The 15,696-nt window shown below is 54.2% G+C and overlaps 1 protein-coding gene across 1 annotated transcript; it reads left to right on the top strand.

Annotated features, from left to right (window-relative positions):
• Window positions 1–37: 37 nt before the first annotated feature.
• GPR137C (G protein-coupled receptor 137C) lies at window positions 38–15,156 on the top strand. The gene is made up of 7 exons (XM_015630572.3): window positions 38–417; window positions 7,589–7,632; window positions 8,282–8,510; window positions 10,833–10,982; window positions 11,496–11,618; window positions 11,712–11,827; window positions 12,702–15,156. The coding sequence occupies exons 1-7, from the start codon at window positions 85–87 to the stop codon at window positions 12,850–12,852; spliced, it is 1,146 nt and encodes a 381-aa protein (XP_015486058.1). The 5' UTR covers window positions 38–84; the 3' UTR covers window positions 12,853–15,156.
• Window positions 15,157–15,696: the final 540 nt, after the last annotated feature.

The following is a 15,696-nucleotide window of genomic DNA, read 5'->3' as shown; positions in this document are numbered from 1 at the left end:
GGGGGACGCTCCCCTTTGTTGCATGGGGGTGTCCAGCCGGGGCTGAGGGAAGGCAGGGAGGGGGTCGGTGCCTCCCGCTGCCCCATGGCCCTCGCTGAGGGGGCGGCCGTGCCCTACGCCGTGGAGCTGGGGCTCACCGTGCTCCACACGGCGCTCTACGCCGCGCTCTTCCTCTTCGCCTACCTGCAGCTCTGGCTGCTGCTCTACTACCGCGAGCGGCGGCTGAGTTACCACACGCTCTGCCTCTTCCTCTGCCTGCTCTGGGCAGCCCTCAGGACCACCCTGTTCTCCTTCTACCTGCAGAATTCCCTGCAGGCCCTCCGCCTCCAGCAGCCCTTCGCCCACTGGCTCCTGTACTGCCTGCCCGGCTGCCTCCTCTTCTCCAGCCTCTGCCTCCTCAACCTCTATTTCGCCGAGGTAAGTTTTGCCTTTTGGGAAAAACCCCTCCAAAATTCCCTTTCCCAAACCTCCACAGCGGGACAGCAGGGGCTGGAAGCTCCTCTTCAGCCGGCTCTCCAAACTTGGAGCACCCTGGAGCCGAGGCTTTGGGCTGGGATGGGGACGAGAGCATCCCGCTGAGGGCGGGAGGCGATCCTGGGGGATCTGCCCTCGGTGGAGGCTTTGGGACAGCCTGGGGGGATGCAGGGCTGTGCCCTGAATCCCGGCTTGGAAAGAAGCACAGGGATTGTGTCCTGAATCCAGCCCCCGCTACAGACTTCGGGACAGGCTGGGGGGATGCAGGGGTTGTGCCCTGAATCTAAACTCGGGGGTGGGAGGCACAAGGATCGTGCCCTGAATCCAGGCTTGGGGACAAGCACGGGGATTGTGCCCTGAATCCAAGCTTGGGGGGCGGGGTGGGATTTGGGGGGGATGGTGTGAGCTAAAAGTGTTCCCAGAATCCCAGCATCAGGGATTTGGGGTGCAGGGCTGTAGCCTGGCTGCAGACCCCAGCGTGGGGGGGTGGGGGGCAGGCACATGCCCTGAATTTGGGATTTTGGGGGTGCAGGGAGATGCCCTGCTCCCAGGTGAGGTTTTCCTCTTTGCGACCCAGACCCACGTCGGGGTGTTTGTGTGTGGGGGCATCACTTGAGGGACTGTTTTACATATATATTTTATTTTTTTTTTAATTGATTTCCCTTCTGCAAAGGGGACCAGAAAGTGGCAGCAGCAGGGGCTGCTCTGGCCTGGAGTGATGCCAACCATTACGTCACCAGCCAGAGCCTCTTCTGCTATTGTTGCTGCGCTCCCTCCTTCTCTCCATCGCTCCGCTGCGAGCCGGGCTTGTTGTTCCGCAGCTTGTCAGACAAAAAAAAACCCGAGATCCCTCACACAACAGCCCGGGGCAACCGAGGGGGGCCCTTTCCCAGCACCAGCATCGCTGCTGGGACAGTGCGGAGCCGCTTGTTATTGTCACCGAGCTGTGTCCCTGCTTTTCTGGGTTTCCCCATCACTTGTGTCGTGATTTCTAGCCTCCTTTTCTTAGTCCTTCCACTTGCCTTTATCTCCTAAAGCCCTGGCTCTCCCCTCCCCATCCTCCTCCTGAATATTTTGTTTCTGCTCCAGTTTCTCGTGAGCAGCTCTCTGCTCGCCTGCCTCCCGGTTCGCTGCCTATTTATGAAACAAGTCACCACTTTTTCCTTCCAGCTTTGTTGTTGTTGTTGGGATTCTTTGCTCTGCAGCTCTCAGCTGTTCCCCAGCCTCACAAAGGAAACGCTAGCACACAGCGAAATCACTCCGTCGCTCCGATGTGTCACCCACAGGAGTTATGATTTCATTTTCCCCAGGACACCGATGTTCATGTGATACTTGGAGCAGTGGGGTTGTTCCGCTGTTTTGGTTCTTTTCCCCCTCTCTTTTTCCCCCCCAATAAACCCCTGGAGGTTTGGGGGTGAGCTGCCTGTTGCCAAAGCTGTCAGAGGTGTTGTTGATGGAGTGGCAGTGGAATAACAAATGGTGCATAGAGTGCACAAATCCATCTTGTCTGCTCGAGGGAGCCTGACCTCCTGATTGCTCCAGCCACGAGGGGTTTGTGTCCCTTGAAAGGCAGAGATTCTGTGCTCTGCTCCACAGAGTGGCTGGATTTCTGTTTTCCTCTAGGTCACTGGATTTGACAGCAGATTTGCCTCTCTGCAGGCTTGTTTAAAGGTCCTCTTAAAGTAAATCCAAATAGATTCCCAGGCTTCGCCTCCTCCCACGATATCTGTTTTTCAGTGAACTCTGTATATATCCCACTTTTTCTCCTTGAAGACCTAGAGCCAAGGGAAATCCTGTCTGAGGAAATAAGAGCTCCGAATCTGGAGTGGGGAAGGATAAAGTGACTTATGAAAATGGGTCTGCTTGCTCAGCTCCAGGGAGGGCCTGACAATTCCCTGGAACAACCAGGAGGGGTATCCATCACTCTGTGGGGTTTTTGGGAAATCTCAGCAGTGAAGCTCCAGAGATTTGGAGAAAAAAATGGAAAGCCTCTGGAGCTTTTCTGGCTGCCATGATCTGGAGGTGACTGGTGTGTTTACTGGTGTGACTCCAGCAGAACGTGCCCATCCATCCCCAGTTTTTAAGGGCCACTTGGCAGCAGCCTGTGGAAGGACACTGAGCTTCTGCTGTCCTGGGGGTGGCATCCTGATCCGAGATGTCCTCGGCTAAAAGCACAGGCTGCTGCTGTGCTGAGGGCCTGGCTCATTGTCCCTGTGCACAGAGCCTCCTTTGTGGAGATGCTGGAGAAATGGCATCTGGGGAAGAAAATGGCCTGTGCTGTTATTTGAGCTGATCTGGCTTGATTTACGGAGCTCCTCAGGCTGTGTAGAGGCTGAGGATGGAATGGTGGAGGGGCAGAAGCTCCAGGAAACAGATACCCATGGAGAACTGGTATTACTTGACACTCCAGGCTGTTCAAGGGCTGAAATTCAAATTTGCTAAACTGCCTGGTGTTCCTCCTTTCTGTGGGGACAGGCTGTCCTCTTCCTATCCCATCTTGGCCCCTGAGATTCCTGAGGGGATGCAGAGACCTGACAGAATGAGTGTGGGATGTGGATTTCTGTTTCATAGAGTCCCAGAATGGTTTGGGTTGGAAGGGACCTTAAAGCTCATCTCATTCCACCCCCTGCCATGGGCAGAGACATTTCCCACTGTCCCAGCTTGCTCCAGCCTGGTCTTGGATGCTTCCAGGGATCCAGGGGCAGCCACAGCTTCTCTGGGCACCCTGTGCCAGGGCCTCAGCCAGGAATTCCTTCCAAATATTCCATCTATCCCTGCCCTCTGGCAGTAGGATTCTTGTGTCTTTTCATTCCATGCTCTTGTCCTCTCCAGCTCTCATGTTGATACTTGGGATACTTTCCCCACCTGGAACATTTGGCTTGGGAGCATCTCTTCCTTTCTACTTCAGCTTGTACCAGGAGTCTTTTCCTGGGAATCTGGAGTTTACAGTCCCATCAGGTCAGAATTCTTCAAATCCACTCCCAGTCTTGCCTCAAAGGCTCTGGTATCCAACCCAGGATGCTCCTTTGCCTTGCCTTTGGAATAGCTCCTGTGCTGCCAAGCTGCTTGAATGATGGCACCTTCCCCAAGAGTCTGCCACTCCTGCTTGTCCCCAGGTCTTTGTCAGGAGCACTGTGGAAATGGAAATACATGGGGAGAGACCAGGATATTTAACCAGGAGAAAAGGAGGTTCAGGAGGGACCTTGAGGCTCTGCACAACCCCTTGACAGGAGGGGGCAGCCAGGGCTCTGCTCCCAGGGGACAGGGGACAAGAGGAAATGGCCTCAAGCTGTGCCAGGGGAGGTTTAAATGGGATATTAGGGAAAAATTTTCCTTGGAAAGGGTTGTTAGGCATTGGAAGGAGCTGCCCAGGGAGGTTTGGAGTCCCCATCCCTGGAGGCATCCAAGGAACCCCTGGAGGTGGCACTCAGTGCTCTGGGCTTATGACAAGGTGGGGATGGGGCACAGCTTGGACCTCATGGCCTTGGAGGTTTTCTCCAACCCAAATGATTCTGTGAAATGCAGCCACAACAACCTTGATCTTAAAGACCTTCTTGAGCCCTTGGCACTCCTGGTTGTCCTGGGAATCAGCAGCTGGCACAGGGATTAGTAAGGAATGCTGGCCTGGTGGGGCTGATGGTGTGGCCAGAGCCCTCCACCTGCTGGGTTTCTCTAAGTGCTCCATCAGCCCCTTTCATCCCTTCCTGCTCTAATTGTGCTGGAGACAGGCATGGGGAGAGCATCCAGCCTGGGAGATGTTTGTCCTTACTTTCCTGGATCTTCCCACCTTCTCAGATGAAAAACTGGGAAAATCTCCATCCTTCATTTCCCTCTTTCACCTTCCCAGTGTAGCAGACACCTGGCAGTGCCCTGTGCCTCAGAGGGACAGCTGGTGAGGGATCACTGAAACTCCAAACTGCTCCATCCCAGAGCTGATGATTCCCATGTTTCCCAGATGAACAGGTGGCCCTGCTGGGGACCAGCTATTCTAGGAAAGGACAGAGCATGCAATATTGCAGCGTGTGTTGATGATGGCATGGAATGATCTGGATATTAATATGAGGATGGTGAGAGATCCTCATGGAGAGTTCCAGCTTTTCTTCTGTGGATTGAAGCGGGGGATTGCACATTTGGTCCAAGGTGTGATCCCAGAACAGTCTCTGCTGTGCTCCTGTTATCTCACGTGGTGAGGGAAGGGATCTGGCTGGGGATGCTCCTGCAGCTGAGCTGTGTTGGGGCAGGGCAGGGTTGTGTCTTGTATCTGCAGAGCCCAAATCTGTGTTGTCTTTATGAAGTAAACAAGAATTTGATTGCAGTGGACAGCAACAAGTTCCTGGATCTTTCAGATCTGCTGAGACCAGCTTGGTTTTGGTCCAGCCTAAATGCCTGACTGTTAGAGTAGAGATCCTGCCTTGTGCAGGTACTGGGAGTGGTCCTTGGATTCATCTGTAGGATCTGGGATGTGTCACTTATGTTCCCTTAGCAGCTGTGACACCTCCAGTGCACCTTCTGAGGGTGAGTGTGTCTCTTGAACACACCCTTAGGACTCTCTGGGCTGTGATGTGAGCAAGGAAATCACTTCTGTGGGATAAATCCACTCATCACAAACCCAAAGCCTCTGGCATCACGGAGAGCTTTGGTGTCTGCAGCTCATTTCAGCCTCACCTTTGGCTGATGTGGAGTGCTCGAGGGATCCATGGCTTTGGAAAGGCACCTGAGTATTCCAAACTGCTGTAAAGGGCTTGTTCAGGAGTAAATGTTTCCAGTCCTGCTGAGACCTCTGTTCCCTGTTTTCATGCTTGACTTCTGGAGCTGGGCTCAGCTCAGAGTTTGAGGAACTGTTCGGTTTGCACGGATTGCTGCTCACAGCTCGGCCTAATGCACCTGCTGGGGTGCATTAGGGGTCTGTTTTCCTGGTTTTCTGGAGAACAGGATTGCTCCTGAGCTGTCTGTGCTGGATTTTTCACAGCAGAACCCTCTGCCTGAGCTGTCCTTGGGCTCTGAGAGCGGCAGAGCCCTGTGCAGGAGGCTCAGAGCTCGTCTCAAGGATAAGAACCCAGAGACACCCTGTGCCCACTGCTGGTGGCACCTCCTGACCCAGTCCCTGGGGAGGAAAATCAGCCTTCAGATAACTTATCAGCCTTAATAACCAAAAGCACCAAAGCAGGGGTGTGTGTTCCCTTCCTGAAGTTATAGGAATAACTGTCCAGGGGCTAATAAAAGTGTAAGGCTGGAGCTGTGGTCTCCCTTTGCTTTCCGTGGCAGCGGGCCAAGCGTGAGGCTCAAATTGCTGTTGCACTCTTAACCCTGACTCAGCTTTGTGTGCCTTAATCCCTGGGGCTGCAGGGGAGGGTTTGGGAAGAGTGTCCTGCCTAAAACAGCATCTTCCTGTGAGCCAGGGGCACTTCCCTGCTCAGCTGAGGGGCTGTTCTCTGCTGAGAACACGACATTCCCAGCTGAAATACCAGCCAGACACTCTGCAGAGCTGTTCAGAGGCTGAGGTTACAGACACAGCCACAGCAGGAGTGCAGATTCCTCAGTGGATTTCCATGCTGCTGGAATGGGTGCTGAACCAGGAGTTTCCCTGCTGGATGTCACCGATTCCCATTTTGACAGGACAAGAGGAAACAGCCTCAAGTTGTGCCAGGGAATATTTAGATCCTAACTGGATGTTGGGGAAAAAATTCTTCACTGAAAGGGTGGTGAGGTGTTGGAACAGGGTATTCAGGGCAATGGTGGAGTTCCCATCCCTGGAAGTGTTGAAAAAACTCGGGGATGTGGCACTTGAGGACATGGTTTAGTGGTGGATGTGGTGGTGCTGGATTAGTGGTTGGACCTGATGATCTTGGAGGGCTTTTCCAGCCTCAGTGATTCAGTGATTCCATGACACTCCCAAAGTGCCTGAATGTCACCCACAAGACAAACAAGGCAGGATTCAGGGATATTTCTGTTTTGGAGTCACCACGTGGCCCTTCCAAGGCCCAGTTTCCTGTAACTGAGATGAGTTTTAGGGCTCAGAAGGGACTGTACCACACTCCTGTACCTCTGTGGGCCAGGACAGAGAACATTCCTGAGCCTGGATTCCTCCCTCTGCTGAAGAACCGTGTCTCATTCCCCACCAAGCTGAGCTCGTCCTCCCTCAGCATCAGGAAGAGGAGCCAGGCAGTGGAAGTGGCTCTTGGAAGAGAATCACTGAAGCTGTCCAATGTCCTTTGAAATGCTTGGAACCACTGCAGTGCCTCAGACAACCCTCAGATCCTGAAATGTCTCTGGAAATCCTGTTGGCAGCAGCCCGATTCCTGAAGCTCATGTGCCATTTCTGCCTCAGTGCTGACTTGGAAGCAGGAGCCAAGGAATCCCACCAGGATAAAAGCAGCCTGGGAGGGGATGAGTGATCCTTCACTGCTGACAGGGAAGGCTCCTTGTGGGAGAAGAGGAACTCCAGACCTGTGCAGTGATCCCACAAGTACAGGTGGGATCACTCTGGATGTGTCTGTGCCTCTTCCCAGGTTCCTTTGAAGTCTTGATCAGGACATGAGCTTTGCTTGTGGCTGAACGTGACCCCTGGGATCCTTCCTGAGGGGGTCTGGACCTGGAGCTGGCCACAACCCAGCTCCTGACCAGTGTGAGCACTGCTTCCCTGTGCCTTTGCAGCAGGAATTCACTGTGAATTCAGGAATCTGAGCTGTGACTTGGGAGTATTTGCACCTTCCTAAACTGTCCCTACTCCTCTGGATTCTATGGGAATCCAGCATGGTTGAGGTCTTAAAACATCCCAAAACATTGGGAAAAGGAGATGTATTTTTGAAGGATTTTAATGACTTTTAAGTGCTAAACTCCCTTCTTTTCTTGAAGGCTTTGAGGTGTGGTGTTAAAGTGCTTGTCACATATGGGGTGTTAAATATGTTTATGGTTGTTAGGAACCTGTGTTTGGGCTGGGCTTCTACAAGAAAAAAGTACCAATCTTTTGGGTCCAGAGCAGGACTTGGTGCTAATAAATAATCCAGAGTCCTTGGAGATGTCCAGTGGGATTCTGGTTCCCTGCTCATCTCTTGACAAAGTTGAAAGGAAGCTGTGGGCCGTGTAAAATAACCTGTGCAAATCTTTCCTCCAGGTCATATTCAAAGTGAAATGTGCAGCTGAATTCAACAAGTACAAGTAAGTGCTGCTGTCCTGGCCTTCCCTTCAGAGCTGGTCCCAGGGGAACTGGCTGGGAATGGGAGGGTCAGGCCCCAAAAGCTGAGCAGAGCTCTAATTCCATACCTGTGCTCTGAGAAAGGAGCAGAGTTGGACCTTGGAGCAGGACTGGGAATTTCAGGGGAGCTCAAGCATCCCAGTTTCCCTGGGTGGACTCTGAGCTGTCCCAGGGAAGATGTGCAGAACAAGGCTGGAGCAGTGGGTGAGCCCCAGGTTTGAGCAGCCCAGGTGCTTCCCAGGGAAACCCAGGGTGGAAAATGCAAGCTCCAGTGGCTCTCAATAAAGGAGTTGCAGTGGTTGTGATGACTCATGGCTTATTGACTGGAGTTAATGCAGAGCTGGAGCAACACTTAAAATCTGCAAGATAAGAACCTGACTGTCAGAAGATGAGTCTTGTAACTCATGACTGCTTACGCTGCTCATGTGTTATGAGAGCAGCTCCAACAAATCCTCTGCAGCCTTGGGCTGCTGGGACAACCCCTGAAATTTGCTGGAATGCCAGAGTTTCCCAGCAAGCAGAGCACTGGGAGGGTCTGCTGAGACAGGAGGGATGTGCAGAATGAACCTGGCCTTGTCTCCCTGACCATTTTTCCCCTCCCCATCTCTCCAGGGTTGTGTTGTACCTGGGCTCCATCCTCACCAGCCTCCTGTTCCTCGTTGTGAATTTAACCTGTGCGATGCTGATCCACGGCGAGGTCCCCGAGAAGCAGCTGAGGTGGACAGTCCTGGCCCGGGCTCTGGTCAATGACAGCCTCTTCATCCTCTGTGCCATCTCCCTGGCCTGCTGCATGTGCAAACTGGGAAAGATGTCTTCAGCCAACGTCTACCTCGAGTCCAAGGTGGGTAAATTCCTTGGGAATTCCCACTGGGACCGCTCAGCTGGAGCTGGGTGTGCTCACTGGCCTGGTGGCACCTGAGCTGCTCTTGTTCAAATTCTCCTTCCAGTGGGGAGGTGGCAGCTCTTGGATTCCCCCCCTTTCACAAAGTGCACTCTCCTGCTGTGGGAGTGATGTTTCCTGCATGTTTTAGGGGAATACTTTGTCTGCAGATTTGGCATAATAGATTTATGAGCTGCTTCTGCTTTTCAGGCACAGAAAATCCCAGGTTTGCCTTGATGAGAGGGCTCTCTGAGAGCAGCAGATGCAGTTTTTGCTGTGTGTTTTTTACCTGTGGCAGGTGTGTCATGACTCCCTTCAAAGGGGATCCCCCAGAAATCCAGTTTTAGCTGGACTCTGCTTGGGTAGGATGAGATGTTCTGGATGAGATGAGCATTTTGGAATGGGAGAAGTTGCTGTAGGTCCTGTCCCAAAGCAGGACAGGCAAGGGAATGAACACACCCTCTTTTCCAGCAGATAGGAAAGTGGAAAAGCCACCAGCAGTGCAGCAGGAGGCTGCACCCAGTGTCCACTTGAGTGCCTGCAAACATCTAGAGGAAAAACCAGAGCAGCTGAGCATAGCCAGTTGAAGCTGAGGCTTTCTGCAGGAGATGTCTGTCTCCCTAAGCAGCAGAGGGCTTTGGTGGCTTCCCAGAATCCAGGATTTGTGGGCTGGGTCTGGTGTCCTGCCTGGGTCCTCTGACAGCTGTCCAGAGGCTGCAGGTTAGATCCAGACCTGCAGTGAGGCAGGGGCAGAGAAGCTCCTCACATCCCTGCTGGCCTGGGCCTGGTGTCCAGCTCTGACTGGCTCTGGACACTCATTAACTCACCCAGTTCCCCCAGTGCAGGAACTTCCTCTCCTCACATGCCTGAGGCTGCTCCTGGGCTGGGTACAACCTGCTCCAGGGAAGCCTCTGGATACTCACCCTGGCTGTCTGCTCAAGGTCTCTGCCTCCCTCCCCTGCCTTGGGGGCATCCCCTGGTGTTGTGTGTGGGGAATTGCTGCAGAAACAGGGTGGGGATGAGCAGGAATGTTAGCCAGGTGCCCCAGAAGGTTGTCCTGGCCCTGAACTCAAAGCCACACAGCAGAAGGTGGGAATGTTGGAGCTGTGGGAAGGAGGCTGGACTGCAGCCAGCTCCTGTCCTGTGGTCCTTGTGAGCTGGAGATTTGCTTCAGCAGCCTTTGTGCCTCACTGTGCTGGCCTGAGCACCACAGGCTCAGCTTCCAGTGACAGCAGGATGTGTGCTGGGCTTCAGTGCTGTCACTTGTCTGCTGGCATCTCGCTCAAGACACTGTCCTGAGCTCCAAATCCAGGAAAATAGAGCTGGGATGTGGAGCAGGCCAGTGGGATGATCTTCCCCAGCAGATTCTCTGCTTAAACACAAAAACACAGCTCAGGTGCTGAGGGGTATTTGCCCCCTCACTGTGATTTGGTGCCTCCCAGCAGCTGTTAAAGGGATTCCTGGGTGAATTTAACCAAACCTGGTTTGTCCCTGGATTCCTGAGTGGTTTGAGTTGGAAGGGGTCTTAAATCCCATCCAGTTCCAATGGGAACTGCCCTGCCATGGGCTACCTTTAACTGGATCATGTTGCTCCAAGCCCCATCCAGCCCGGCCTTGGACATTTCCAGGGAACCAGGGACAGCCACAGCTGCTCTGGGCACCCTGGGCCAGAGAAGACCAAGAATTTACTCCCAGTATCCCATCTAACCCTGCCTTCTGTCTGAAGCCATTCCCTTGACCTGTCCCTCCAGGCCACTGTAAATGTTCTCTCTCTCCACCTTTCCTGTGGGCTCCCTTCAGCTACTGGGGTTCAAGCTCTGGGTCTTTCTGGCCACCCCAAATATTTGAGCTTCTTCCCTAGACAAACACTGTGTGCAGTGTTGGGGTGCAGCAGGGGCTGTGTGAACACCTCTGCAGAGTCTAGGCTGTAAAGCAGAAGTTGATTTTGCTGCTGTTTGTTTGTTGTCCTTGTGGAGATCCTCAGAGGAGAGCAGGGGGTGGAACAGCATCTCCCTGGACCCCCAGCTTGGACCTGGCTGATAAAATCCTGCCAGGGACACTCCAGTGCCTCAGATCCTTCCCTGCTCCCAGGCAGCTCTGGCTGTGTGGCTCCTGCAATGAACTCATCACATGAGAAAGCTCTTACCCAGCTCTGAATATTTTAGCAACAACATACAAATGTTCTGGGTCATTCTTGCCTGCACAGCTGCTCGTGCATTTAAGGGAACAGGGAAGAACATCACAGCTCTGTATTAAAACCCTTTTTATTTCTTGCTGTCCTAGGGAACATCTGTCTGCCAGGCTATTCTGGTGGGATCTGTAGTGGCCCTCCTGTATTCCTCAAGGGCTTGCTATAACCTGGTAGCTGTGGCCATATCTCCAGACAATGTTCCTGGTCCTTTCAATTATGGCTGGGACAACCTTTCAGACAAGGTGAGTGTGTGACCCCCAATCCAGAGCTGGTGAAGTGAAATGTAGTCACTCCTCATCCTGTGAGGGTGACCAGGGGGCTCTGGGGGGTGTCTGGGTAGCTGAACCCCCACATGAGCTGCCTTTCTGCTCTGCTTGCTCTTTCCACCCAGCAAACCTGAGTCCTCCTCTCCCCAGCCACTTCTTCAGGAAGGATTCCCTGTTGTGCCCTTCCCTTTCAGCCTGCCAACTCTTCTTTTGAGGGAGAGGAGGGACAACTCAACTAGAGCAGAACAGCAATGCTTAATCAGGCGTGGCTGTGTGTGAGGGAGAGTTGCTGGTGAGGGCAGGGAGCTCCCAGTGGCCTGGCAGCACCCTCTGAGCAGAACCAGCTCACCCAAACCAGCCAGGTGAAGGTCACTGTGCTGGGTTAGGGACTCCTGCCTTTGGAAAGGTTCCTCTGCACCCCCAGCTGCAGCTTTTGGGAGCTCTGTGGGTGGCTGGGAAGACACAGACCCCTCTGCCTTGTGCCCACAGGTGCACGTGGAGGTGAGCAGCGAGGAGTACGTGGTGTTTGGAGTGGTCCTGTTCCTCTGGGAGCTGGTGCCAACCACTTTTGTGGTGCTGTTCTTCCGTGCTCAGAGACTGAGCCAGAACCTGGTAGGCCTGAGCAACCCCCCCTGTGCTGGGAGGATGCCTGGGGTGACTTTTGGGAACGTTTTGCTTCTGGCCTAACTCCTTTCTGCTTGGCAGACTCCAGCTGGGATGGTCAACAGCCACAGCTACAGCTCCAGGGCCTATTTCTTTGACAATCCCAGACGCTACGACAGCGACGATGACTTGTCACGGCTCGGGGCCAGGGAAGGAGGGTAAGGAAGGGTTGTGCTGCTGCTCTGCTGCCCTCTGGGGAAGCAACAGAGCTCCTGGCTTCTCCTCCTAGGAAAAACTTTGATGGAAGAGGCAGCTTGGGCAAGATAGATGGGGCAGGCAGCCTCTGGCAGAGCTTTTGTTCCCTTGTGCAGCTCACAAGGAGCTGTTTCTGTTGGGGAGAAGTGACCAGCTCACAGAGGTGGATGTGGATGGTGCTCACAGGTGGTGATTGCAGACAGGAGACCTCATCCAGGAGGGCTGGGATCCATTTCAGAGGCTCTGAAATGATCTCCAGAGGGGTTTCTCCACTGGGAAGTGAGAGCTGGTGAAGTCCTGGGAGGGAGCTGGGACAAAGCTCTGCAGAAGCGCTGGTGTGGGGGAGAACAGTCAGGTATCCCCAGTAAAACTCCTTTGAGGCATCCTGGCAGCCCTGTCATCGTGGAACCATGGAATGGTTTGGGCTGGAAGAGACCTTAAAGACCATCCAGTTCCACCCCCTGCCGTGGGCAGGGACACCCTCCACTGCAGCAGGTTGCTCCAAGCCCTGTTCAGCCTGGCCTGGAACACTTTACTTCAGTTCCACTTCACTTCCAAGTCCCTCACTTGCTGCCCAGGGGTGTAGTGAGCACTTCAGAGGTTCTGGCTCCTCTTGACCAGTGCTGTGGGGCCTGGTGCTCTTCTCCTTGTAGCTGTCTCATCAAAGCCAAATTCCCTGGGGATACTGTACCTCCAACCTTCAGCACCCTGACCAGTGCTGGGAGCAGAAGTCTGGAGGAGCCAAATTATTCATCCCTAAAAAGTCCTTGCCTGTTTTTTTCTGCCTCTCCTTCAGCTTGGCCACCCCTCAGTCTGTGTTTTCTGTCTCTCCTGCAGCTTGGCCACCCCTCAGTGCTCGGGCTTCTACGGCTCTCTGGCTGGCACCGACAGCGGGAGCGCCGCGGACAGCGCGCCCTTGCTCTGCGCCGCTGGCGGCTCGGAGACCAACCAGCACCACCACAGCTCCCACCCTGCCCCACAGAACTGAGGAGGCTCCCTCTCTTCCCAGAGTGGCACTCGTGTATAGGATTGTAACCTGGTTTTCCTCTTTTCCTCCTCTCCCCCCGAAGCATCTAACTCATGACACAAACATTCCACTACCTGCCGCAGCTGCGCGCGGGACTGAGCCCAGGGCTGCAGGCAGTTAAGTCAGAGAACTGTGACTTTAAGGTACCATGTAGCAAAGTGAAGCTGAACTCTCTGGAAGCTTTTTTTTTTTCCCTTGGTCTGGTCTTCAAGATGTTGGCAGCTAAATGCACCAGAGCTTCCTCACTAGAAAAGAAACATCAAATGCATATTTGCACTTTTATCTGCACACTTGGAAGGAACGAATCTTGCTCAGGCTGTGCTTGGCCTGAGACTGTTCTAGTTACTCTTTTAATTGCACATCCAGAGCTGGGAGAGGCACTGTCTTCCTGCAAAGACGTGTTCCCTGAAGGACTCTGCATCCTGCCTCCCTGGGAGTGGGGAGCTCTGTCCAGGCAGGGCCCCCGGCGCTGGATGCTGGAGTTTACTGTGCCATATTCCCACCTGGCAGGGCTGGGTGAGGCCTCGGGGCTCGGGAGGGGTCTTGCTCTGCCTGCTGCTCCCACCTGGCTGCTGCCCTGTCCTGCCTGGGTGAGGTCAGTGTTCCTGCTGGCCTCGTGGCAGAGGGACAGGGAGAGGCTGGAGCTGGCTCAGCAGGAGTGTGTGTGCAGGAACGTGTGTGAATCCAGGGCTGCTGCACCCCCTGGGTGCTGGGAGCGGCCCTGCTCCCCCTCCTCCTTGCCCACAGTGGGGCTCCCCTCCTCCCCCTCAGTATTAAATTGCATTTAGCAGATAACCAAGAGTTTTAACCTGAAGTGAATGTGAACTGCTGGGTCCCCACTGAGGTGCAGGGGGCTGCCTGTGGAACGTTGCTGTTGCAGAGGGAAGGGGCAGAAAGCGCAGGGATCTGATCCTTGGGCTCCTTGCTCTGCCCTCCCCGTGGAGCTGGGGCCTCCCAGAGCTGTGGAGTGCACAGGGTGGGAGTGCTGGGTCAGGCTGGGACAGGTCCCTCTGTCTTTCCTTAACCAAAATAGCCAAGTTTGACCTGGCCTGGGCTCTTTGGAGATGAGGCTTGGTGTTATTCCTGGCTTGTCCCTGAGCCAGCTGTGGGGATGAGCAGAGCAGCTTTGGATAAAGGCAGCGGTGCACGGAGGGAGCTGCTCTGACCGTGGGGCAAATCCACCTGGGGCTGGTGTTAACCTGCCTCGTGCTGCTCCAGCCCCGGTGTGACACTGGGGGACAGCGACTGCTGTGCTGGGACAACAGCCTGGGAGCCGGAGGAGCCCTTTCTGTGAGAGAAACCCCAGCCCTGGGGCATCCTCACCCCTGGGGCTGTGCCCAGCTCGGGGTCACTTGTCCCACTGCCCCCACCCTGTCCCTGTGCTCACCTCCTGCACTCCTGCTGGCCCTAAAAGGCAGCAAGTCCTGCTTGTTGTTTTGGGGAAGGCAAAGATGGCAACTCTCAGCACACCCCTTGCTCGAGTCCCTGACCCAGAGCTCCACCCTGGCTGCTCCCCTGTCTCCTGGCAGGAACAGGCTGCTCCATCTCAATCCCTGCTTGGCTTATGGCAAAGCTGCTGAAGGGCCAGGCACTGTCACCCTTCCTTCTGCTCCCATAAGTCTCCAAAGACAGCAAGTGACACTTGTGGCCCCTGTTCTTGCTTAAATTCCAAAGCACTAGGAGCACTTTAAGTTTTACTTTGGAGGGAAAGGAGTGTAGTGCAAAAAAAAAAAAAAAAAAATTAAAAAAAATTTACAAAATCCAAGGGCTACAGGCTCATTGTTCCTCTTGCACTGAAGCACACACCCACACCACGATCTTCCTGGATTATTTGGATTATTTGGGATGGCAGGTCAGGGCAGTGAGCCTCGTTGCTGATGGACCCCTGAGCGACTGGCCAAGCGTTTGGGTTTTACTCCTTTGTCCGCTGGATTCCGAAGCGACCGCTCCTCCCGGGGCCGGTCCCGTGTTTTACTGAAGTCATTTATAGCTGACAAGTTACAAGGACTTTTTTAATGCATAGTTGCCTTTCATTAAACTTTCTTTGGGGTTTTTTTGTTTTGGTTTTGGGGTTTTTTTGGGATGGTTTAACAGTGTTCTGGCTTTGCAGGCGGGCAGCAGCTGCTGCCCCAGGAGCTGTGGCCAATGAATGTACCTATTTGTTCTTCACTAAACTGTAACCAAGCACTACTCTGTTGAAATAAATTTTAAAATAAAAGGACTTTCTGTGCTGGGATGGCTCCCAGGGTGACCCAGCCAGCTCCAGGTGTGGACCCTTGGTCCTCTGTGCCCTGCCAGGACCTGGCACATCCCATTCCTCTGCTGCCACGGGGCTGGGAGCTCTGGGCTGGGGGTGGCACAGGGCCTTTATCCTCTGCTGTGTCTCTGGCTGCAGCCCCGAGGGCTGGAGCTGTGCCAGGGGAGTTGGATCTCAGGGAAAGACTCTTGGTGACAGAATCCAGAGCTCCAGGAGGGTTTGGACAGCGCTGCCGGGGATGCGCAGGGTGGGACTGTTGAGGGGTCTGTGCAGGGCCTGGAGCTGGACTCAGTGACCCTTGTGGACCCCTCCCAGCTCAGCTGAGGTTCCATGCGCTCAAACCAGCTCCCAGGGCTGCTCAGACACTTCTGGCTGTGCTTTGTCCTCTCCTAGCAGCACAGAGCTGCACACATCTCCAGACCTGGAGCTTCCTTTATTCCTTTCCCAGGTTTATCCACATCCACACGGCCTTGAGCCAAACACGCTGCCTCTTCCTGCTCTTCCCATGTTTTAGGGTGGAAAGCAGAGGGGTTTCCACACAGATCCAG

Source organism: Parus major, chromosome 5 (genome assembly GCF_001522545.3).
Source record: "Parus major isolate Abel chromosome 5, Parus_major1.1, whole genome shotgun sequence".
Taxonomy (NCBI): domain Eukaryota; kingdom Metazoa; phylum Chordata; class Aves; order Passeriformes; family Paridae; genus Parus; species Parus major.
Note: the sequence above shows the minus strand (reverse complement) of the source record. Positions and strands in the feature narration are given on the sequence as shown.

Excerpts from the sequence above, each read along its gene's own strand:
- GPR137C (XM_015630572.3), top strand. The coding sequence starts at position 85 with ATGGCCCTCGCTGAGGGGGCGGCCGTGCCCTACGCCGTGGAGCTGGGG. Across the intron at positions 11,619-11,711 it reads AGAGACTGAGCCAGAACCTG|ACTCCAGCTGGGATGGTCAA; the intron begins GTAGGCCTGAGC and ends TCTGCTTGGCAG. Across the intron at positions 11,828-12,701 it reads CTCGGGGCCAGGGAAGGAGG|CTTGGCCACCCCTCAGTGCT; the intron begins GTAAGGAAGGGT and ends TCTCTCCTGCAG.